Source organism: Apodemus sylvaticus, chromosome 17 (genome assembly GCF_947179515.1).
Source record: "Apodemus sylvaticus chromosome 17, mApoSyl1.1, whole genome shotgun sequence".
Classification (NCBI taxonomy): domain Eukaryota; kingdom Metazoa; phylum Chordata; class Mammalia; order Rodentia; family Muridae; genus Apodemus; species Apodemus sylvaticus.
The window spans coordinates 16,800,037-16,826,535 of NC_067488.1; the positions used below are offsets into that span (position 1 = coordinate 16,800,037).

General features: G+C 33.2%; 1 protein-coding gene across 3 annotated transcripts in view; it reads right to left on the bottom strand.

Annotated features, from left to right (window-relative positions):
• The window catches only part of Csmd3 (CUB and Sushi multiple domains 3), a 1,209,570-nt gene that overhangs the window by 1,050,276 nt on the left and 132,795 nt on the right, over window positions 1–26,499 (bottom strand). For all 3 annotated transcript variants that reach the window (XM_052161507.1, XM_052161506.1, XM_052161505.1), the window contains exon 3: window positions 9,090–9,202. In XM_052161507.1, the coding sequence (XP_052017467.1) occupies window positions 9,090–9,202 (113 nt within the window). The remainder of the gene's footprint in view (window positions 1–9,089; window positions 9,203–26,499) is intronic.

Sequence of the window (26,499 nt, forward strand, 5' to 3'; positions counted from 1 at the left end):
CCTTTCAGATACAGTCAGAGATGCTCATCTGGAACATAAATGTAGGTAGTAATGAGTGTCAAAGTCACTTGATTAACATTCTTTCATGAAATTTTTATAATTTAAAAGTATTAACTGTTGGAGGTAGTTAAGGAGTTAATATATTTTAGGAGGAAATAAAAGAAAAATAGAGCATCCTTGGGAAAATAGAGAGAAAATATTTTAAGGAGAAATAATACTAGGATTGTTAAATTCTGTTCTAAGAATTTAGTCTTATTTATGTGGATATTTTGTGTCTGTGTGAATGTGTGGAATATTTATTCTGGTGTTGGTGAGGGTGGCATCAAGTCCCGTGAAGCTGAAGTTACAGCCAGTTTTAAAATAATTGGACGTGAATTCATGTTCTCTGGGAGAGCAACAGATACTCTTAACTACTGATAGATCTCTCCAGCCTTATATATATATATATTCAAGTTATATATATATATATATATATATATATATATATATATATATATATATATATATATATATATATATATATGACTTGAATAGTGACTACTATGGGAATGATTTGAGAATTTTGTGCTTTAAGTTTGGTAAGTGGTTATTCACATTTAGCAAGCTTTCCATCACTGAGAAACAGTACCTGAAATAAGTTATTTATAATGAAGAAATATTTATTGTGGATTATAGTTTCAGATGTTTTATAGTTACTCAGATTCATTGCTTTGGACCTGTGGCAACCCACTGTGTCATGAAGCCAAATTGCTCAGCTGATAAAAATCAGGGAAGAGAAAGCAAGGAATGTTCTCTAGATTTGCTAAATCACTACTTTACCTTGAAAATAATAGATCCAACTGATTATTAGAGCAACGTCATAAGTATATTCATGTAGATGAGAATAGAAACGAAAGCCAATCAAAATTCTGCAGATGGCTTTTCAGAGTCTTTTGTAAAGAAGTATCAGAAGGAAGGAACAACAGCTGAAGATAATGTAGCTTAGGGAGATGTTTGTTCATTTGAGTGTGTTTATCCTACCAGAGCTAATACTGCATGCCTTTGTGAAAAACAATGGGTGAGATTTATTCGAAACAAATTGATTATACATAAAAGATGTACCTAATCATGCACTGTGGTAAATTTTATTTACCAGTATTTTATTAACATTGGGTGTCTCAATAATATCATTTCCAATGACTGAGCACAATAATGCAATTTAATTCAAGTTTGAAATGTACAACCATGACAAAACTTGACTTGTGTGATGAATGTCTTTTGGTGTTCTATAAACAGCTCTTGTTCAAAGGGCAATATTGTCTAGTGGGAAAATGAAATCTTCAGTTACTGATATTGTTAGCATTTTTTCCACTGTAAATAAAATCATACCAGCTTGACTAGAGAAGGAAATTTAATAATATAGGACTATTATAAAGATCTTTAAATGACAGAAAATTTAAATGTAATCTACTGTGTTTCAGGTTAATTTGTTAAATTGATAATGTAGAGCTTTTGAAATTACACACAAATATCCTGCTTTAAGTTTATAGAAAATAAGAATTTACAGTTCTAAAAGAGGTGTGCTGGGAATTTGTATTCACATTATAAAAATCTTTAAATTGTCTAGTATAAATGCTTCTATCAGAAATCTTTTTTGAGTTCATATATTCTGAAATAAATAAAAACAAAAATTATATGCTTGCTTTAATTAGTTATATTAGAAGTTGCCATTTGATAAATATATCATCTTAACCTTTAATCTTAATTATTTGCCATGTTTTGGTGTCATATTTGCTTTATACTGCTATGATTTAAGGAAATATTTTTTGGTATTTCGCTATTCATGAACTAAATTAACTAATTGAATATATAACAAAATTAACAATGATAAATTTCATATGCAATACCAACATTATCTCATACTCTTGCTCTCTATTTTTATTTATTATTAAATTTATATTTCATGCTCAAATCCATATATATATATATATATATATATATATATATATACTATCAACCTTTTTCTTAGGTAAACATTTTCCAATTGGGTTTTGATATGAGAAAATTATCTTTTTCTTCAGTGATTTGATAAGGTTCTGCTGTATTTATTCTATCATTGAATTTTTATATTTTCTTATTTACAGCATATAAAATATCATGTATGTCAAATCAATGTAAATTATCATACAATCAAAACTTTTAGGAAATAAAAAAGCTGCAAAATAAGCCAAGAAACATAAAGAGATGGAGTTTATTTAATAAATATGGACAGCTATATTCCTCTTAAATGAAATGGATGCCCTATATTCTACAGAGCAATTACAGAATCTACCTACCAGCAATACAGAGAAGGAAGAACCACACCCATCATTTACATTTATCCAAATGGGCAATTAGAACTTTTTTTAACCATTTTTTACCAATAAATCTAAATATGTCCAGTAATATCTTTAAACTTTGAGATGCCTATTGATCATCTTTATTTTATTTATAGTATCAAAATATAATTAATAATTATTTAAAACATTGATACCAGTATTGTTTTGATAAAAAGAATATGCATGTAATACAAATTACCATTCATCCCTCTGGGGCACGACAAGTTGTCCTGAGGTGTGTACTATCCTCTGTGGACATCCATTATCCCGCCACCCATCTATCCACCTTCATCAGACCTTCTGATCCTGAACCATACAGGTAACCTCCCTTCTCACACGCATCTCACCTGCTTGCTGAGTTCACTGAGATATCCCAAGCTGCCCTGAGCATTCTTCTAATCAGTAGGGGTCACCATTCTCCCACCACCTCTCTGACTACTATCCTTGGATCTATGGATCCATTTATAATGGTTGCTACATCCCTCTGTAGAAGCACCAAGTCCTGTTGTTGATCAGCAGCCCAGGGAATTTTTCTATATCAACACAGTGCAAGTTTGATTAGGCTCTTATATGTATATTAGTCACACTATCTTTGTTTGGGGTCATTATCTTCTGCAAGAGACTATCAATGGGTGTCCCTTGCTGTTTGCTCCCTGTCTACAGGAAGTGAGGCTCCAGAAACCTATTGCTTTATATTCTTTGGCTGAACAAGGAATAAAGTATTTTATTGTGATGCAGTATACTTCAGCGTATTATGAAGGATTTGTTATTGTGAATGAATTTATAGGAGATCAATTTGTTAAATTTAAAAGCTTCCAGAGAACTAAATAACCCTATTTTAAAAATGGGGTATAGAGATAAACAAAGACTTTTCAATAGAGGAAACACAAATGGCTGAGAAGCACCTAAAAAATTGTTCAACATTCTTAGTCATCAGGGAAATGTAAGTCAAAACAACACTGAAATTCCACCTCATACCAGTCAGAATGGCTAAGATTAAAAACTCAGGTGACAGCAGATTCTGGAAAGGATGTGGAGAAAGAACACTCCCCCATTTCTGGTGGGATTGAAAGCTCATAAAACCACTCTGGAAATCAGTCTGGTGGTTCCTCACAAAATTTGAATTAGTACTACCTGAGGGCCCAGCTATAGAAGTCCTGAGCATACCCAGAAGATGCTCTCACATGTAATAAGGACACATGCTCCACTATATTCATAGCAGCCTTATTTATAATAGCTAGAAGCTGGAAAGAACCCAGATGTCCCACATCAGAGGAATGGATACAGAAAATGTGGGACATTTATACAATGGAGTACTACTCAACTATTAAAAAACAATGACTTCATGAAATTCTTAGGTAAATGGATGGAATTAGCAACATATTTAAAGGAAGAATATTCATTTAAAAATGTGACCAAATCTGAAAATTATTCATTCTATTCTGAAAAATAAAATAAATCATTTTGTATCATCTCATCCTTACTATGTGAAGAACAAAGATTATGTATTATAAACTTAGTATTTTTATTGTCTTACAAAATACTAAGAAAGTAAAGATTCTTAATCACTCAAATACTTATTAGCGTATTTTAACCATCTTATGTAAATAACTATATCCTAAGTAATCTGCCTTCATGCTCTTTCCTATGTTTTATTCGTTCTGAAGCAGTATATATGTGTGTATATATATATATATATATATATATATATATTACACTCCCTCATTACCTATTCTAATGATTAATTGTATACTATATAAGCTGATTGTCAACAATCATTCCTTAAATAGTTATACTATTTTCAGGGATGTGATGAAGTTGAAGACAAGTGTACAAAGTATATAAAACTCACCATGTGACCTCAAAGTTCTTGCAGATTATTGTGAGTAGACTATTCAAAACACAGGGAACCGATTTGTGACAAGGTGCTGACACTCTGAGTATATAGACAAATGGCATAACATTGAGTTCAACTATGTATTTTTTTAAAAAATTTCAGGAATTGACTGTATTAGTTAAACACAATTATCCTGAGAAAAACAAAGAGACTTGAGTGAAGCTGCCTTTATTTAAAAACCATCATTTATAAGAAGAATAAAATGTTCATATGAAAGCTCTGTAAATTTACACTACTCTTAAGTAGAAACAAGCCTAGAGACTCAGGAAATTGTGGAGGCTGTCTTGCTACACTTTGCCAAAATATAATAAGTATAAAGTGTTACCTCTCATTTCTAACATTGTTCAAACCATTGAAGCATTTTTTTGTAAATATGATGAGATGTTTTTAACTTAGAAATGGAGACCCAACATGAAAATAAATAAATCTACATCTACATAACCAAATAAATATTTTATCATAATATTGTTTATGGAGTAGACTGATTCTGAATAGAAATTTCCTTCTATTCCTCCCACTCCTCCTACTTCCGTGTCCCCAATCCAGATAGACTCCCTTTTCTTCTTTCATTAGAAGATAAACACATATCTAAGGGATGATAATAATAGAATTAAAGAAGATAAAAGAAAACCTAAAATGCTGAAAGAGGGCAAAGAAACACGAGTAAGGGAGGCCAAAAAACACACCCAAAAAACATATAGACATAGAACCACACTCCATGTCACAAACTCAGAAATCCTATAGAAATAGTAATCTGGGAGCCATAATACATACCAAAGGGTCTATAGGCTGAACAAGGAGAAAAATGAAAATTAAAAAATAAGATATTTTTTCAAAATCCCTGACACAACATTACCATAAATTGTCTATTTACCAAGAAAGTCACTTTGGAATTAGAGTATTTCAATAGATAAATATATCTGTTCTTTGCAAAGCCAAAGGTAAAAGAATTCAATCTGTGCAGTAAGCAAGAAACAAGGAGGCTGTCTTCACATGAATGACAGTTCTTATACCATGTGTTTTTAATCATAGCATCTGTCTTTATAAGACATGTTTAACAATTGATTTAGTATTTGCAGTATTATAGCACAGAATTCTCTTCTTGTAACTCAGCTGTTTTGCCAGAGAATGACTGACTTGATTGTGAGTTATATGCATTTGCTCAAAATCATTCTTACATTATTTAAAGCTTAAAAATTGAAAACAAATTCTACAATTTAAAACTAACACTAAGATGCACTGATGTTCTTGGGAGAAAGGATGATATATATGATAGGTAAGTAAAATCCAAATAGTCTAACTTTTCTTTTATCTGTGAAGTATATATAATCACAGTTTTGTAGCTTTAAAAAAACATAACTGATGTATTTATCTTTATTTTCTTAAATTATTTTAACACATATTGAGAATTGTTCTTATTTCAGGAATGCTTTTGTATTACTATGTACTTGATCAGAATTGTCAAATTACAGATTGAAGTTCCCATTAAACTTCTCAAAACTCATTTCAATAAACTTTTGAAACTTGGTGGTATTTTAATTTTTCAGTTCTTGCTTATTGAAAAGTATTACATTATTTTTTGGAGTGAAAAGTCGCATTACCCTATTGTGAATAGACATCAAAACATATCTGTGAATGCTTCACAATATTGGTGTCGTCAGCTACATTTTCTTATACTACTGAATTAAAATATGAAAATGATGGTGATCAACACAGAGATGGACACATGGTTAAGGTGCAGAGAATAATAAACTGCTGGAAGCTTAGCCCTAAATAGAACATATCTGCAGAACACCCTCCTTGCAAGTGTCTTTTGGATATAGCAGAACAGCTGCACATATGAAAGCACAGTGGTTGTGACAGCATGAACAAACCCTAGCAAGCTTCAGCCAGATCTCATCCCAGCATGGAGACAGGAGTTGGGCACCAAGAGTCACCCCTAGCTGAGTAGCTATTGGCAACTGTTAACTTCAAGGAGAGGAAGAGACAATTTTCTCTAAGAGTGGAGCCTCTGGTAAATCAAACACTCTCCAGTGAATCATTGCACCTCCAATAGCATCTGGCAAGAACAAATTGGTCTTGATGGGGAAAAAAATGGAAAAAAATTCTATGCAAATTTGATGGGATTCGGACTGGGACGGTAGGGATGGAGGCATGGATCTGGGAGGAGTGGGAATGTGATGAAAGCACATGAAATTCCCAAAGAACAAAATGCACTTTTAAAGAGGGCAAAATTTCTGACACATGTTCATCATATGTAGAAAGACATAAGAACCTTATTCACAGTTTGGCCCATTTAAAAAAAAAACACATTTCTTATTAAGGCCACCCTTACTAGTTTTGACAATCATTTAACTACTTGGCATAATATGCATTGGTGTTTCTCAAATTCATTGTTTCAGAGAACAGAAGGGCCTTTTTCTTCCTCTGTAAAATTACCACTAAAATACATATGAGAGAAAAACTGTGTGAACTAATATTTCCAATAATAATGAGTCATGTAAGATAATGAGAGGCAATAAGGAGGAAAAATAATTAAGCACCTGGATATCGAGAGTAAAAACAGTTTTTATAAATTTCATACATCACAGCTTGACTTTAAGAGAAATCAATAAAAATATTTTCATTTCATGGTAGAGAGTGTTCTAATGTGTATCTTATAGAAGAACTAAGAAATGAACCCTCTATTGTTTAATTTAATGCTCTACAATACTCTAATGAAAGTTAGAGACAATTCAAAACTTCTGGCATGGGTGGCAGTTGGATTTATATTTTTCAGCCATTTAATTTACACACTAGAAAAATTGATTAGAACTGCTTGATAATTCAATTCTATTCATGGGAAAACACATGAGATTTGGAGAGTATTATCACAATCTTTTGTTCTCTTACTTTGGAAGTAATCAGATCTAACTAAAAATATACAGTGGCACTCTCAGAATTATTTGTGAGCCAGTGGCTGGTGCTGAGACACATGAATCATGGTAAGAGGAGACATGTATATATTACGCACTCATAGCTTCCAACTTGTATGAAACATATATCTTAGTTCCACGACCTTGAAGGATTATAGCCCAGAATAATAACCAGAATAAGCTTGAAAATTCAGGTCTTTCTGTGCCTTTTGGTGAGAGTTCAGCTCATATTTTCACTTTGTGGGACCCTGAGCAAATAGTCCAACAGAGATTTAAGATTTTTCACACAGAGAGATAAAGGATTACATGTTGTGTACTATATTAAACTCGGAAAATTACAGTAAATTGCTATTGAGGTTCAAGAAACATAAGATATTTGGCAAAGATACCGAAGTGTGGTAGGTAATCCCTCATTGCTACTTGAATAACTGTCTTATATGTTTGCAATTAGAGCATTTCAAAAATATATTTGAAAGTTATAAAATATATGTCTCTTTTCCTAAAGAAAAATGCAACAGAAATTTACAATGAGCAAATCACTGAGAAATTAAGTCTATTTATCATAGCAATGATAGCTATTGAAACATTTTGAAAATGAATGTATAGAACTTGAGAGATAAACCAGAAAACATGCTAATGTCAAAACTCACCACCTGTTCTTATAGTTTAATATACTTTGTACTTGTTTGAAATGTAAACTGCCCTAAAAATAACTTTGTAGTTTAATGAAAAGAATATAAGATTTTTTTACAAAAAGGCACTTAGAAAATATTTTCACCATAATGTATTGTTAAAATTACACCTAAACTTTTTTGATTGTGGTAATGAATATTATGAATTAACATGTCAAGATTAATAAAAATGTCTTTCAAAAGTGATTAAAATGAAGATTGAAAGCATTTTCCTTTGAAGGAGAATGAGAAGTGTACACCACAAAAATCTCTTCAAAGTTTATGTATATGTTGATAGTTGAGGTAAACTTAGGAAGAGTTTTGTTTACTTGGCACACTATATTTTAGAAGAAGAAAAACAAGGAGAAGGGAAGAAGAAATAGGAGAAGAGGAAGAAGAAGTAAAAGAAGATGAGGAGGAGGAGAAGACATAGGAGGAGGAAAAACAGCATTGTATCAGATAACATTGGTTTTGCAACTTTCTCACATTTAAAATGCTTAAATTCAGACTGTTGCATTTATGCTTCTTTGAAGATTGTTTTGTAGCATATTTTTAAATAATTACACAGTGCATTAGTACAAAGGATAGAAAATCATAGAATACCACTATGGTTGAGGGAGCAGATTTTCCTCATATAATATAAATGTTGTTGTTAAATATATGAAGATAATGTAATTAATCTATGACTTATACCAGAAATATTCAAAAATAGATTATTTACCATTCAGAATTTTATTCACTTTTAAAATATGTATTTCTATACATTTCAGCATCCTCAGCAGAACTGAGGTTTCTCTATATTATTCATTACTCTTTAATCAGACTACCTTTTATTCTAAATTACTATTCATTAAGCCTTACTTTGATTTCATTATTAACTCTTAAGGAAGCCGAATAACATTCTTCCTGCACCTAGGATTAATGATGGTGTGAAAACATAAAAGCTAGTAACACTAGCTGTTTACATTACATTAGTGATTGATAAGAAAGAAAGTTCCTTGGAGATAGCAAGTCTGATACCTTCTGGCCACCACTGGTACTGCATGCATATCTCTGGTGCGCATACATAAATAAAAATAAATATACCTTAAAAAATAAAGCCATCTCTTCGCAAAACTTGAGACCAATAGCTAAACATTGACACTCTTTATACTCCTGTGGTGAGTAGTCTTGCATCATCATACTTGGACAACTTCTGTTCACGTACAATAAAATGTTAATCGCTGTCTTTTACATTGCCATCACTTACCTTCATAATATACTTTAAATCCGTGAGCACTGACAGCAAAATCACTGGTCAACCGTAGTGAGAACACAGATTTGGTACTGGTCACTGGTGGTGGTAGGTGGAATCCTGTTAACCTAAAAAACAAAATGGAATTCTTAGCTGTGTAGTCATTAACAGGGCTTCTAAAGGAATTAGAAGGATGTTATCAAATTCCCTTTTTGTCTCTTTATTCATTACACACAGGTATTTCCTTCTAACTAATTATAAATTAGCCATCATGGTACCTTATATTGAGTAAACTTTATTGGCATAATTATGTGTATTGCTTTTTATAGTATCCATCAACAGTATCATTTTTATTAAAAATCTCATTAGTTCAAACTTTAAGAATGAGAATTTTGCAAATTTGTGTTTAAAAATATCGTGTTTCATTGGTTTTAGTAAATGGTACTTTAGAAGAAATTTCATTAAATACATGATTCATGTGATGGTTATAAAGTGTGTAGATCAGTGTCCTTCAACTAACAAATTAGAACATAGAGACAGAAAAGTATACACAAGAAATTAGAAATGAAATACTCCAGTGCAAGTAACAATAGTTTAAAGTCGTTATGTTTCCAGGTAGAAATGATAGTTTTATGACAAAAAAAAGTAGCTAATTCAACTGCCAACTCAGAAATATGTATGTTTCTCCATAAGACAACACATATTTTCATAGACTCAAGAGGGTTGGTTCATATTTTACTTTATTCCATTTTATGTTAAGAACAATTTGTGATATGTTATAATGAATAAGTTATTTATAATTTCAAGTTAATTATAGCTGTAATTCATTGATAGCTTATGACATACTTAAGTGTAACTACTGTATTACTTCTTCCTTAATGTTAGTAAATTCTTAAAATGACTAGTGACTGCTAATACTCATTCAAAGCCTCTACCTGATACCATAACACAAAGTTTAAGTGTCATTATTTTTGTACCTTGACTGAAATGTCAATGCAATAAAAGTAGCAAATAATATTCACTAATATTAATCACAATTATTTTAACTGTGAACCTTTTGAAAATGTCATTTTTTCCTTCAGAGCCTAGTGTGTCATGTTTTCAGAACTATGGCTTTAGAAGAATTCATAGCATGTGTGTTGGGTATTCATGAAGAGTCAAGCAGCAGGGAAAGGCTTCCCTGTTCTGGACTTCCTTTGTAAATTTTGTATATTTTTTGAAAATTTTGTAAACCATCAAAGAAATAAAGTGGTCCTGCCTTTGTCTGAGAAACTACTGCAGTCAAGTCACTCTCCCAGAATACCCTGCATTTCCAGCCTTCCTAACTGTCACAAAGGTCATCTTTAGACCCTAAATAGTACCTTCCCCATAGTAGACTAATTTTAGGCATAAAGTCTTAAACAAATGCCACTAATCCCCGAGTAGAGAAAAATCATCAATCCTTGAGTTCCCTTGTATGTGTTTGTGTGTGTGTGTGTGTGGTGTATATGCCCCAGGAGAATATGTTTAAAAATGTTCTTTCTCTGCACAGGATAAGTATCAATATTAGGTGTCTTTCTTGATCATTATCAAGATCAAGATTATTTATTTGGAGAAACATAGTATCTCAGATTCACTGATAATGAGTCTGGCTGGCAAATGAGTTCAAGGAATCCTTTCTTCTTCCAAGTTCCCACCCTTCAGTATTAGTGTTTGAGACATGCACTGATATTACTGGGTTTAGAATAGGTGGGACAATCCAAAATCCGGTAACCATGCTTGTGCCTAAAGACTTAAGAAAGTGCACTATCTACCTATACCATTATATTGTGAGTTGTTTCTTTAGTAAATGGTTATTAGAGTTGTATCTGTTATCAGAAGCATATATCTGTACTTAATATTGGAATGATGTATATTTTACTTTTATTAATAGCATGTAACATTCTTAGCATGACTAATATATTTAGAACATTGAAATTGTCTTTATATATCAGATATTTCAAAGTTTCTGTAATCAAGAATAGGTGCATTGTTTATTTCCCTGGTTCTAGTTACCACACACGTATACAATGCTTATAATCACTGCACATTTACATAGGTCTGCCCAGAGCTCAGCTGATTCTTTAATTAACATCATACGGTCTACAGTTAAGGTGTCCCTTAGGCTTAAACTATAGGCTCTGAACTATACTACCCTCTAATTCAAAACAGTAAGTCTGTTGCCTGAATTCAACTTCATGTAGTTGTATAATTAAACTCTCTGACTGCTTGATGACTGAAGCATTGAATTCTTTCAAGACTTAGGACCTTGTCCATGTCTGTTACTTCTTTTGTGATCAAAGCTCTCTACATGTAAATTCTAAAGCAATTAAATTATGTTAAATGGATCTCCTTGTTTAACATGTATAATCTTTATTCCCTCTGCAAATATTCCTCTGCCATGCTATCACATATTTTTAATTGTTATTATAGAACCTATATCCAGTCACACTTAATTATTAGTTAGCACTTGCTAGATATAATATTTCAAATTGAAACTTTAAATATCTTCAATTATATATTTAAGGCAAATATAGCTTCTAAATCTGGGAAAATAATAACTGAAAGGAATATGAATACATGTATAACATGATTATGATTTTCTCTTACTTTTGTCTTTCATATAAGTTCATATAAATAAAAAGTATACAAATTGCTGAACTGACATAACATATTTCACATTAAGGAATAAAACATTGCTTATAATACTGAATTTTGTTTTTATGTCCCATTGTTTATTGCTCCTCCAAAAAGACAGTTATCATCCTGACTTCTACCAATAATAGATTTTCACATTTCAAAGATTTATATTACTGAAAGATAAAAATTATGCTGCCTCTAGATTCATTGACTTATTATTATATTTGTTCTATGACTACAGGAGATGGAGTCATTGATCAATATTTTGCAGTATTCCAGTCTATGAATATTCCTTATTTATTCCCTATCCAGTAAGTAGACATTCATTATACAGAGCCTTGTAAAAATATAGTCATAAATATTGTGCATATTTTGACATCATATGCATATAATTTTATACTTACATGTATAAGTGAAAATACATTATAATTATTAACACTTCCTCATTCAAAATTCTCCTGTACTGTCAGGGCATGAATACAACTGTTGCACATTTATGCCTATTTTGCCAAATTAGACTTAATGTCCACTCAACAGGAGGGAGGAAAAAAAAAACACTTGTTACTTGAAACTTAATGGCTGAGGGCTAGTCTCTTAAGATTCTTAAGTAGGTTCTTAAATAAGAACATACTACTGCTACTTTATGAAGGCATTTTAATTACTAAGTGCATTCTAAATATTTACCTTAATACCTACATATATGTGTCACCAAAGAAACTTCGTTTTTCCAACAAAAAGTGACCTTTCTGATCAAAATGCAGAGATCATGGTGTGTCCAGACCAATGCATACATCTATTACACAATTTCTTCACCTGAGGCTCAGGGATTATTATGAAATTGGGAGCTGGAAGATTTTAAGAGATAGAAGCCCAGGCAATCTACTTTGAGATTGTGTCTTTCAGAAATGATGAGGTACCTGCACCCATGGTATTTCAACAATACTCCTGTCTAAAATAGAGTCAAGGAAGTACACCACCATTTGCCATGTTAATGTGGAAGGAAGAAATTTTATGGGGCCCCATACCAAAGAAAAATATATATTACGAATATGAATGAATGAAAATATGTTGGGAAGACAAAATGAGACATGGGAGGGATCTCAGGAGGAAATGAATGTAGAAATTATGTAATACTTACATTTTAATTTAAAGAAATGTAAAATAGATATTAATTTTTCAAATCATTTCCCTCATTGAAGCATTCACATTGTTTCTCTACCTCAAACCAGAAACTGTCTCAGAAATATGTGAAACCTAAATATTTATAATGGAGAGAAATATCAGAAAACCTGGTCAAATCAAAATCAGACAACCAAATCTGACTGATGATCTTTGAATCCAGGCTTAGATCCGCACAACTCTTTAATGTGTCACCTTACATGGCTAATGGAACATTATGGACATAATCAAGAGCTGCAGAGTGGGAAGTCATGCTGTATTATTTGAATAGCTCCTGGAGATTCATATAGTAGAGGCAGTGGTTCGAGAGAAAGATAAAATTGCAGAATCATATGTGAGAGAGATACAATTGCTGGCTTTGAAGATAGAAGAAGAATATAAGTCATATCATGTCAGGTAGCCAGGAGGAGCTGGAAGAGCAACGAAATGGAAACCATCTCAAATATTTGCACACACACAAGTAGAGCCCCAAGTGCCTGATGCCACCTCAGTGAAGTCCTACCTGACTGCAGCCTCACAGTCACACAACGATGATGCACCTGTGTTATTAGGCTGTCACATGGGTAGGAACTGTCTTAGCTACTGGAGCTAGTTCACAGCCCTCCTTTGTACTTTAGAAACAAAATACTTTAAATATATACATAGATAACAGTGATCCCTGTAACTCACCATGGAATCTTTGGAACCTGCTGACTACTTTGAAGCTTATGGATTCAGAACATTTTTCTCAAAATTTACTTGTTTATAATTTTAAAATATCTCCAGATTTGATGAATATACAATTCTTATCACAAGAAGAAAAAAAAACATGATAGACAAGGATAGGGTTAAAAACCTTGATCAAGTTCACAGTGAAACCATTCATAACATTAAAGCATTATTACTATTTTTCTATTTATACTTTTTTACTTTTTACTTGTTATTGGTTATTTTATTTATTTACATTTCAAGTGTTTTCCTTCACCCCAGTTTCCCCTCCATAAACTCTTATCCCCTTTCCCCTCTCATGGGAATGCAAACACCTTCAGCTCCTTTTAAAAATTACTTTCTAGTTTTATGTGTATGGATATTTTATCTGCAGTACATCTGTGTACCATGTGGGTACCTGATGCCCATGGAAGCCAGAAAAAGGCACCAGAATTCCTAGATCTGGAATCACACAGTTTTAAGTGACTGTGCTTGGAATTGAACCCCAGTTTTTTGAAAGTGCAACCAGTGTTCTTAACCACCAAGTATCTCCAACCACAGAACAACATCCAGCTTTTCTAATGAATCCTAATTCAGCCTTTTTTGTCTTTATCATACTAATTATAACATCACAATTTTACATTCAAATACATATATTAATCTTTGAATAATATATATTTGACTACAAATGTACTCACAGACATATTTAAATAATCTATTACTTCAAATTTAGAAAAAAGTTGTCAGTATTTTCCAACATAATACATAGAGGTAATATGAAAACTAATTTACAATAAAGGCTACTTGTCTGCAAATACACATAAGTAATCATCATGTACTGAAATGATATATATATAAAGAGATTTATGTTTTGTGCTTTAGTTCAAATAATTAAGGAAGAATAAGACAGTTATATCATGGGTATTACAATGACTAGTGTTATCTGTTCTGTAAGACTTGACTTGGGAAAACAAAGTTCTGCATCCCATAAAAATTCCTCTTATTATTTTCAATTTTAGGCTATTTTAATTAGTGTTCTTATTTCTCATTTGGACTTTAATCTTCATGAAGACAGTTTAGTGATCTTATTAATCCACCATTCATGCTTCAGTTATAGCCTATGAATCCCTCAGTAAGCACTTGTTCAATTAATTAACTGAGTTGGTCATTCATAAATCACCCTAAGTTATCTTGGCTGAGCAGAGGGCAGAAAGATATTAAGGACAAGGAGTGGTGGATTATTTCAGGGAAGTGGTGTTTTACAGACACAAGAGTGTAGATGCCCATGTGAACTCACAATTATTTTGAAAGTTGAATAACCTATGCAAGCTTCCTTCAGAGGAAATCCGAACACAGAGGCCAAGAAAGTGTATATGCAATCCATCCACTAACTTAGGAACAATTGGTATTTGCTGGCTCCGGAGAGAGAAAGGTTAAGATTGCATGTTCTGTTTAATTATTTGGCTTTAGAGTGCTGATCATGCAGCAGCAAAGGCTCCAATCCCAAGACTAGCAGAAAAACAGAAGCTGATCATGATGAGGGAGAGGGAAGAAGGGAGAGGGAGGGAGGAGAAAGAGAGGGAGAGGGAGAGAGAGAGGGAAGGGGGAGAGAAACAGGGAGAAACAGAAAGAGAGACAGAAAAGCTTATGTCTGTAAATGGGGGAATTATGTGTTATAGATAAGATCCCACAACACTATATACCACCTGACATATTAACTTTTATTATGGAATTTACTTTCCTAAGCATCAGTGACTTTTCCATGAGTGCACTGGCAACTGTAGTTAGAAAATGCTTCATCACTGTAACTTCATAACCATAGCTGGGATCAGTGGCTTAAAGTTACATTGTTTTTAATATTTGTCCTTATATTTGTAAGGTTTCCTTCATGTTTATGAGGAAACAAAGATGAATTAGAAATAAATTAAACCTTCACTGAAAAAAATCATTTGTCTCATGAAAAAATCATAGTGAAAAAAAATGGATTAGGGTCAGAAGTCCTGTTTGTTTCTATGCCCCAGTGCCTGTCAGCTGAACAAATTTAAACAGCTTGCACTGATTTCTGAGCTGTCATTTCTTCAATGACAAACCCTAGAAGAAATGGTTGCTCTGTAGAGCCTTCTTTAAAGAAATTGTCATCCATTATATCACTACATCATATACTCCTGAGAGAAAAACATAATAGCATAAACATTTGATAATATATAATACAGTGAATTCCCACAATGCCTGAATCAGTACAATGACTTTATTGAAAATACCTTCCTCTAATATATATTATGATTTTACAGCACCAAGAAAACAGAAGTACAGGTGAAATGCATATATATTTGCATATTTAAATTCATATCTCATATTGTAAAGCTTCAAATCACATCAGTTTTGTTTGAAAATATACTTTACAATAATTGCATCTTTACAATATTTCAAATAGAATTTCATAAAGTCCACAACTTCCCTTTAACTTCTGAGGTTAGCAATGCACATAAAATGTCTTCTGAAGCAGTGGCTTCTTGAACTCACTTGAAATTTCTTAGCAACTGGAATTTTATACTCTTTCATGAGTCTCTTCTCAGCAGAAGCTGATGGTTACATAATTAGAGATAAGATCGTTACAGTTTCATGACTCTTTTTGAGACATTGGCCTTCTTACATTCTATCTTACACAAATGGTGAAGATTTATAGTGCTTCATTCTGAAATAAATGTAAGTAGTTACAGGGGGAATTAATTAATGGCTTAAAAATTTACACCAATGACTAAAATGGAAAGCACTAACATAATAACGTGGTAATAAATTGTAAGAAAACCAGATCAAATTTCAATACACAGGACTTTTCATTATTAACTTTCTCATAGGACTTTTTTTAAATGTAGAAGAAAGAGGATATTGCGGAAGTAACTTGACAGAAAAACTTAATAACTACTGGAGTTATTAAAATCCCTGATTTCACGTTTTACTACAAAGCCATAAAAACTTAAACACTGTCATGGTATTGACACAAAAACATATAAGTTTATCAAGGGAATGAAATTTAGACCCAGACATAAAGCCTCAAACTTCAAAATTTTTTATAAAGAACCCAGAAATACACATTTAAAAAAAGAGAGCATCATTAACCAATGTTGCTGCTCAACTGGATGTCTACAATGTAGGAAAGTCTAAATAGATCAATAAACACTTCCTTGCATAAAACTCAATACCAAATGGATCAAAACCTCAACATAAAACTGGATATACCTAACCTTCTAAAAAAGATATTGGGCAAGTGCTTTGAAGCAACTGTGATAGGAAAAGACTTTCTTTTCCTTAGGAAATCACTTAGGAAACGCACCACATGAAAAAGAAAAGTTTTTTTACTGCAAAAGACAAAGTAGCAGTCCACACAACAGGAAGAGATTTTAACAATTAGACATGGTGGTATTGGCTTATATGTACATGTGTGTGTGTGTGTGTGTGTGTGTGTGTGTGTGTGTGTGTGTGCGTGCGGACGTGCACATGTGCATATATGTGTGTAATGAACTAAAAAACTAGGTATCAGGAAAACAAATAATCCAATTTAAAAATGGATATAGAAAAAGGGGGATACTCCCTCATTGTTAGTGGGTCTGCAAACTTGTAAAACCACTCTGGAAATCAATCAGGCAGTTCCTCACAAAATTGGAAATAGTTCTACTGGAAGACCCAGCTATACCACTCCTGGGTATATACCAAAAAGGTGTCCCACCACACCACAAGGATACATACTCTACTATGTTCATAGCCTTATTTATAATAGCCAGAGCTTGAATCAACTCAGATATCCTTCAGCAGAAGAATGGATATGTAAAATGCAGTTCATTTACACAATGGAATACTACTCAGCTATTATAAATGAGGGAATCATGAAATTTGCACACAAATAAGTAGAACTAAAAAAATATCATCTTGAGTGAGGTAACCCAGAATGAAAAGGACATACATAGTATGTTCTCACTGATAAGTGGCTATTAGCCAAAAAATTCAGAATACCCAAGATAAAACTAGCAGAATGTAGGAAGTTTATTAAAAAAGGAAGACCCAAGTGTGGATAATTCAACCCCACTTAGAAGGTAAAAAGAAAATCACAGGAGATAGAGGGAGAGATGGACCTCAGTGGGAGAGGGGAAGAAGTGGGTGAAGGGGGCAGGATCAGATGAAGGGGGCAGGATCAGATATGGAGAGAGGCAGAATAGAAGCCTAGTAGGCCAGGGGAATGAGTCAAAATATGAAGCAGTGTGGTGTAGGAGCAGAGGGAACCTCTAGAAAGTCCCAGAGACCTGGAATATAAGAGTCTTCCAGGACCCAATGGGGATGATTTCAGTTGAAATGGCAACAGTAGAGAGATGTAACCTGAAGAGACCACCTCTAGTAGCTAGACATGGCCCGCAGTTAAGGCATGGGGCCATCTACCCATCTTCAAATTTTGTGACAAAGAATTGTTTCTGTCTAAAGAAAATTCAGGGACAAAATTGGAGCAGAGACTGAAGGAAAGGCTATGCAGCAACCAGCCCAATTTGGGATTCATCCCCTAGGCAGGCATCAAACCCTGACACTATTACTGATGTCACATTGTACTTGCAAACAGGAGCCTAACATGGCAGTCCTCTGAGAGGCTCTACCAGATGACTGAGACAGATGCAGATTCTTACAAGGAACCATTTGAGATTGGGGACCCCTATGGAAGAGTTAGAGAAAAGATTGAAAGAGTTGATGCAACCTGAAGTGTAATGCAACCCTGTAGGAAGAACAACAATATCAACTAACCCCTCAGAGCTCCCAGAGATTAAGCCACTAATCAAAGATCATACATGGGCTGGCCCATTGCCCAACCCTCCTCCCTACCTGCAGCTTGGTTACATATGTAGCAGAGGACTGCCTTGTCTGGACTCAGTGGGAGAGGATGCACTTAATCCTGTAGAACCTTAATGTGCTGAAGAAGGGGTATATTGGTAGGAGAAAGGTGGGAGTGGGTAGATGATTGCGAGAGCAAACTCTCAAAAGCAAAGGGAAAGGGTGATGGGGTGAAGAACTCAGGGAGGGAGAATCAGGAAGGGGGACAACATTTGGAATCTAAACAAATAACATAATGTAACTTAAAAAGTGGGGCACAGACTTAACAGAAAATTGTCAACAGAAGAAATTAAAGTGAATAAGAAATTTGAATAAACACTCAAATTCATTAGCCATTAAGAAAATTAAGTCAAAACTTATGGCTAAGATCAATAATACAAATTACAGCTCATGGGGGCAAAGATATAAAGTAAGGAAAGCACTCATCTATTGCTGGTGTGAGCGCAAACTTGTTCAGCCAAGATGGAAATCAGTATGGATATTCTTCAAAAAGTTGGGAATCAGTTTCTCTTAAGATCCAACTATAATTTTTGGGTATAGACTTAAAGGGTAGTCATTCATCCTACCACATGGACTCTTCCTCAACTATGTTAATTGCTGCCAGCAATTGCAAGGAACTTAGATGTCCCTTGTCTTAGTTAGGGTTTTACTACTATGAACAGACAAAAAATACCATGACCAAGGCAACTCTTGTAAGAGCAGTATTCTATTGTGGCTGTCTTACAGGTAAAGAGGTTCAGTCCACTATTACCAAATGAGAAGTGTCCAGGTAGGCATGATGCAGGAGAGGCCAAATGTTCTATATCATCATCTAAAGGCTGCTAGCAAAAGACTGCGTTCTATGCAACTAAGACTAGAATATTAAAGCCCACATCCACAGTGACACACCTAATCCAACAAGGCGACACCTCTTAGGAATGTCACTCTTGGGCCAAGCATATTCAAACAATCACATCCCTCATGGGAAAAATAAATGAGTGGTACATTTACATAACAAATATAAAGATAAATAAAATGTAGTACATTTATATAAAAAGGTAATATTCATCTATAGAAAAATAACCATGATGAAATTTGCAAGTAACTGTAAGGACAATAGAAAAATCCCCAGTGATGTATGCCAAATCATGAAACATAGATATGATATGTTGTCACTTAGAAGTGGACATTAGCTGTGAAGTCAATGATGACCTAACTACCATCCATAGAACCACAGACTCTTGGTGTAGAGTGAGAGACTTGAGGATACAGAAGTCTTTTATGAAATGGAAATAGAATAAATAGTTATAGAGGGTTGGGGGAGCTGAGTGGGAAAGTCAAGGAAAATGAAGGAGAGGATATGGGGAGAGGCTGCTAAAATTTAGAGCCATTACAAAGGTAGTATTGAAATTTTATACAGTGGAATCTTCCACTGTATTAAATCTTCATATATATATATATATCTTCATATGTATATCTTCATACATATATATATGAAGGATATCTAAATAAATTTGCCAAATAATGGGAACAGAAGTTACTGGTTATCTCTTGTCACAACTTGAAGTTGCCAGTATCAGGATTTTGTTAGATATTCTTGAGTTATTGGCTAAATGGGATCAATAGGAATCCTCCAAAATCCCAGACTGCTGCCAAGACTGTAGGTTGTCCTCCACAAATGCACAACAAGGGTTCATTACTTAAAAGAACATCTATACAACTCATTGAACATGAGGAAGTCAAGTTTCGGGTAGATACAGCATATGCTGGAATGTTTGTGACTAAAACCTGAGCTCATTACTACTATTTTCCTGAAACAAACCCAGATTGTGAATTTTCTAAGAGTTATGAAGGCTCCATGAGATCTATGTGTCTTAGTCTATAAGCTTTGATTTTTTTCTTATTAAGCTACTTTAAACTTGGCTTCTTATTTTTTTTTCCAAATTCTGAGAGCTGCACTGAGGATAAAACTATTATCTAATGACTAGAACAACTTTCCCTCAAAAACAGTCTCAGAAGATTTCACCAGCTCAGTATGTGTAGAGACAGGCTGCTGCTATAACCAATTATTTTCAATGAGTATGAAATTTGTTCTTCAAGGCTAATATTATGCATATGTCCTGAGAACTAGACAATGAAATATTTAAAAAGCAATAATTTCAACTCATATTTGTTCTTCTGTGAATAACTGAAAATAAACTGATTGTCTCAAATTTTCCTACTTTTTTTCTTCTCATTCATAAAATCATAGATCTTTAAGGCAACAAATGTCCATAATTCCAAAGGCAATCTCAACCAATCATCAAGAAAACATAAACTGTAATAAAGTTATACCTTAAAAGAAATGTCTGATATTTAACATTATTTTAATCTGTCTTCATCTTGAACACTCTTCTATTAATGAGCCTATTTTTCTAAGCTGTAAGGCTTTTGAAAAGCAGTAGACTGTGACAACTACCTCATATTCTACCATCTATAATTGGAAAACAAATTAGCCTCTTATTAGCAATTTGATATTATTCAATTATCTTTAAAACTAAAAAAGTAAAAAGTGGCTATTACTAAGTACTAGCTCATAGTGATGTTAAAAAACAATATCAAATGAAATTTATGAAAATGATTACAGTGTTTGACACATGCTGAACATCATTATCATAATTATTCTAATGTTAAATCCGCTTAAGGTTTATCTTAATAAGCTCATGCTCAGTAAAGTATCCTCTATGTGAATATAATGAGAGTGCATGCATGGTTTCATTCTGTTCTTCTCTCTGATTGTAGTATTATCAGTAAATTCAAGTTACTGCTACCTTGGCTTCTCCATAATGATGGAATATAACCTACAATTGTGAGGCAAATAAACTCCTTCCTGTCAGTGCTGTTTTAATTGGAGTATTATATTATTGCAATAGGAAAACAAAACAAATAGAAATTGGTACTTTCTGTTATTTGGATAAACATAACTATGTGGTTTTTATGACCCTGAAACAGCTATGTGAGAGAAATGCAACAGTATTTCAAATTTTGGTCTCAAATAAACATTATATATTTAAACAGAGTTTAAAGCATTTTGTGTGGCTTTCTTGTGACTGAAGGACAGACATATAGATAAGGCCTAATTCATGATATTTTGGAGAAGGTCAAGGACTTAGAACCTGTGATATGGATAGATCATTTCGTTGATGTTTTGGTGAAAAATTTGCCTTTAATCTGCTTTGCACTTAGAACATGAGTGAAGCTGAAATGAGAAATTGTGAAAATGCCAGGATGAAAGGGTATTTCAGTTGTTTCTAAAAAAGCAGCTGTAATTGTTAGAAAGCAATACCACTGAAAAGAAGCCTCATGGGTTGTATCCATATTATACTCATTGTGTCTAGAGGACAAACCTATATGTTGGGGACTCCATCTTGTAATGTTCTAAACTTAATAAGGGATAAAAGCCTAAAACCATGTGCTTTCCTTGAAAGTAAGTTCCAAGAAAAGACAGTAATACAACTTTTGTACAAGGGGCATCAGCTACAATATGATCTGGCAGAAGAACTTGACAATCTTGTTAAGTAACGTTGGTCTTGTAAGGATCCAGGATGCAATCTTGAGGGAATTATGAGTGGGCAGTTGAGTCCATTGAATATGTATTTAACATTTTAGTTCTTGCAGAATGGTCCAAGAAAGACATTACGTATTGATGTGAGGGTGAGTTCTAAGTTAAAGTACAGATCCCTAAAAATGGAGATGCCAGGAAGAACCATGGAGCATCTGCCAGTTAGGGAATGGCTGTAAAGTAGAGCTGGTATAATCCTAAGAGAGACTCTGCACCATGCAGATGGCATAAATAGCTAAGATTGTATATTATCTCTGCTAGGTGTTTGTTTTTGGACATGATTGTGCCTTGCTGGATCCAAATACTTCATGTGTTTTTTTTAAAGGAAAGTTTATCCTGTTCTTTTATTTTCTTTGCTACAGATTTTATAGGAACAAAAGGTAAGAGAATTTGAACTTTTTAAAAAGTTATAATTATAGGAATTCTATTTTACTTTAGGACAGCTTTCGTATAGGTTATTTGTGCTCTCCTTCTTACCTATATTATGGACTCTTGAGAATATTATTAATCTGCTGCCATCTGCCTGTTTGAAATCCCCTTTTCAACCTACTTCCATTCCTTGATTCTTAGAGTCAGAGAAGGGAGCTCAATGTCCTTTATCCAGTTTATCTCTACTACCATCAGCCATTCTTCCTACCACTGCCCCACCAGAACTACTCTCTACCAGGCATTTTACCTGGCTAGTAACCAGGTAAGTTACTTATGCCCTCTTTCCCCTTCATTCTAGTCTTTCTTTCTTCTGCATGCCAGCCTTAGCATTTCCTGCTCAATTACCCATGGATGATTGAAAATGTATCCTAACCTATCAGCTTGCACAAAATCTAACTCCAAGTAAAACAAGCACCTCAACATAAGACCGGATGTGCTGAACTTGGTAGAAAACAAAATAAAGAATGAACTTGATCCCATTGACACGGGTGGATTTTCTGCAAAGGACATCAATAACATAGGCATTTAGACGTACAATTAAAAATTGTGTCCCATGAAGCTAAAATAACTTCCATCTACCCTATCAATAGAATGAGATAGAAGCCTACAGAATGAGAAAGGTATTGGCCTGACATATCAAAACATGAATCTCAAATACCTTAGAAACATTTCCAAAGGCGTCCAATGTTTGTTTTTTAATCAGTGACTTGTAAACTAAACTATTTTGAGACTCCATACTACTTTATTCAGAATTTCTATAAGCTAAGAATACTTTAAACAAATAACAGTAGATGTTGGTGAAGATGTGGGAAAGGGGAACACATATTAATAGCTGGTAGGTGTGCAAACTGGTATAGTCACCCTGCGAATCCTTGTGGGGTTCCCTCAAAAGGCTGAAAAACACATGCCCTCAAACATCTAGCTGTACTACTTATGAACGTACACCTAGAGAACTCTACACCTTACAACTTAGATGCTTGCTCATCTCTTTTTATTGTTCTTTCACTCTTAATAGCTAGAAATTGGAAATGTCTTCATCAACATTTCCAGAACATGGATATTTATAGCTAAAAAATATTTTTCACATTTTCATAAAATGATTCAAAAGAATAGCCAAAAATTGAGTATGAAAATAAATATAATTTTATAAGCACATACTTAAATATTCTCTGATCTGAGCATCTAATCTTCTGTTTCAATATTATTTTTCTTGAATAAATATAATACATTTTCTATACATGATTGTCTCTTCCTTAAAACTAAATATTAATCCAAGCCATCTTTAAGAGTTATAAATATAATCTTTGCAGTGGTAAATCTAACTTTTTACTATAAAACAATGAATACATCACCATATGAACATATCGGTATTGGTGTAATTTTAGCTAACAGAGTTAGTTACACTGAATTGAATTGAAACAAAAATTCTCCAAGTTTTCCAAATTTAAATATTTTTGAAAATGCAAAAGATAAGGGGTAACACACCAATTTTTGTCAGATAAAAAGCAATTTTAACTAATGAGATATTGTTGAATGCTTCCAGTTATTAAGTTTCCTTCATCGTGTCAAGAAGGCAACATATTCTTATAATTCCATAACCAATTAGATTACACTTTTATTATCCCATTTTGAAAATAGAGGTAGAAAGTCTAAAGAAGGGAGATTTATTGTTAAAAGACACATAATTAGTAAAGGATAAAGTTAGAGATTAAAAGCATATTGCTTGGGCTTTTCTGTAGAGTCTTCCTATTAGTTTTGATTAATTTAAATGGGTTCACAGTTTTATCCAAATTATTCTGATACTGGAAGTTATGATGAATGCTTTTAAACTAATTTGTAATGTGGCAATTTGAAGGTCAACTTGTTTTGAATAGATTCAAAGAGGCTACAAGTCAAATTTAGTGACTGTTGTAAGATATAGAGAAAGAAGTAAAGGCCACTTATCTATTGTTTTAAGAAGCTTTGTCATGATACTGAGTGTGTAATTGACATTGACTTTAATGTATGGCAAATTAACAATAGGTTTTTTAGACAGCAAAAATGAAGTTATAAACACTAATTCCATTATAGTTAGGAGAGTCATAGAAGCCACATTTATTTAGTATGTCAATATTAATGATTATAGAAAACTTATTTTCCCTAATGCTATGCACTAAGTTCGTTTTATGCATTTAAGTTACAAAGTACTGTAAGGATGACTGTTGTTGTATCCTTACTATCCAAAAAGCGTGCAAAGGTTAAATAATTTGCAGTGTTCTATTTATTCTATAGATAAATTAAAATGCCAAATAGGTTTTTCAGGGTCTGGGGTAAGTGTTCTTCACACAGCAGAGTATTAATAATACAATTAAGATATAAAATAAAAGGAGAACTAGCAATTGGAATTACATATGCAAAGTACAAAATTTCTTCCCAGGAAAGGGAAATAACCTGAAATATAATACTGTTCAAAAGTAATTTTATCACAGAGATTGAAAATAATTTCACAAACCAAATTTAAAGTGTTAAACTGATCAATTTGGCAACTTGAACAAATGGTAAGCACTGGAATAATAGAAAACTTAGAATTCCCTCTCTATTTTTAAATAAATATTTTCAGTAATAATGTTGACACTTAAATGTAGAACCAGACTCTAAAAGATATTTCCATATGAACACCTATAACAGAAAGATTCATCTTTCATGAAGACTATACTAGAGGCACATTAGTGCAAATATGTGTGTATACATACCTACCCAGGATGAGAAATCGACATATTTATGTTAACTTTCAACATTGAGGCTGTTAGCCTTTTACATGAAAATATTTCTGTACCATTTCACTTATTCTGTGATTTATACTATTATATCTTTACCAAATAATATTGTAGAAATACTTCACTCTTCTGACTAAAAACAATTTTTAGAAGTAGAACACTATGGTGAGCACTTGCAGAATAACTACTTATGACTATTTGCTAAGCTTTATTCTCAATTTAGGCCCAAAGTGTAATGAGTAAAAAGTACATCCGACATATAATATCACTTATTATGAGCTAGGTGAGGAAACACTCTCAATAGCCTAACTTCTGCAGTGACTAGCAAAAGAATCACAAATTTGAAGTCAGCATAAATTGCACAACAAGAAATTATCTTATGAAAAAAGAGACAAAACAAGCAGTGCTATTAAGTTGTACTCATCAAACATTTAATTCACCATTTTATGTAGTAGCAGCATCTTTAGCATATAATGCATGTAATGAATAGTCTACTATCATACAATGACAGATGAAGGAAAACTCAAAGTTAATAAGCTTATCAGCTCATGATGGGGCATATGGTCAGTATATATGGGTTAATTTCTGAAAATTTTATTCTTGATAGAAAAAAAGTACAAAAATATAAATATCTCAGCATTTGAATAATGTGTACTATGTTCATTATCAATATCTGATATCATCATGGTTGAATGAGAATCAATAACTATGTGAGAGAATCTAAATATGAGGATGCCACCATATCCCTCCCGTCAGAGCTTAGGGAATCCCATTGAGATTATAAGAGCTAGAACTGATAGGAGACATCAAGTGAACACCGTCTTCTAAATGAACTAAGCAAACTCTGTACAAGTTCACAGAGATTGAAGCAGCAAGGACAGGACCTACATGGATCTGCACTAGGTCTTCAGCTTATCTTTTAGCTTATTAATTTTGTGGGACTCCTGACTGTGAATTTACTCTTAGGTCTGCTCTTGAGATTCTTTTACTTATGATAATTTATGGTGTCCGACTTCAAAATTATATTTTATGCTTCACCATATAGTATTTTCTTTGGTCATGTTAGGTGTTTACCTTTTTAAAGCCTGTTCTTTTCTAATGAGACAGAAAAGGAGTGAATCTGAAAAGAGGGAGGTAGAAAGGATTTGGGAGAGTAACGGGGAAGGAAAACTATAATCCAGTTATTTTGGGTAAGAAAATGATCTAAAGAGGGAGACAGGAGTGAATCCCTGAGGGTCAGCAGAAAAATGGAAACGGGCAACCT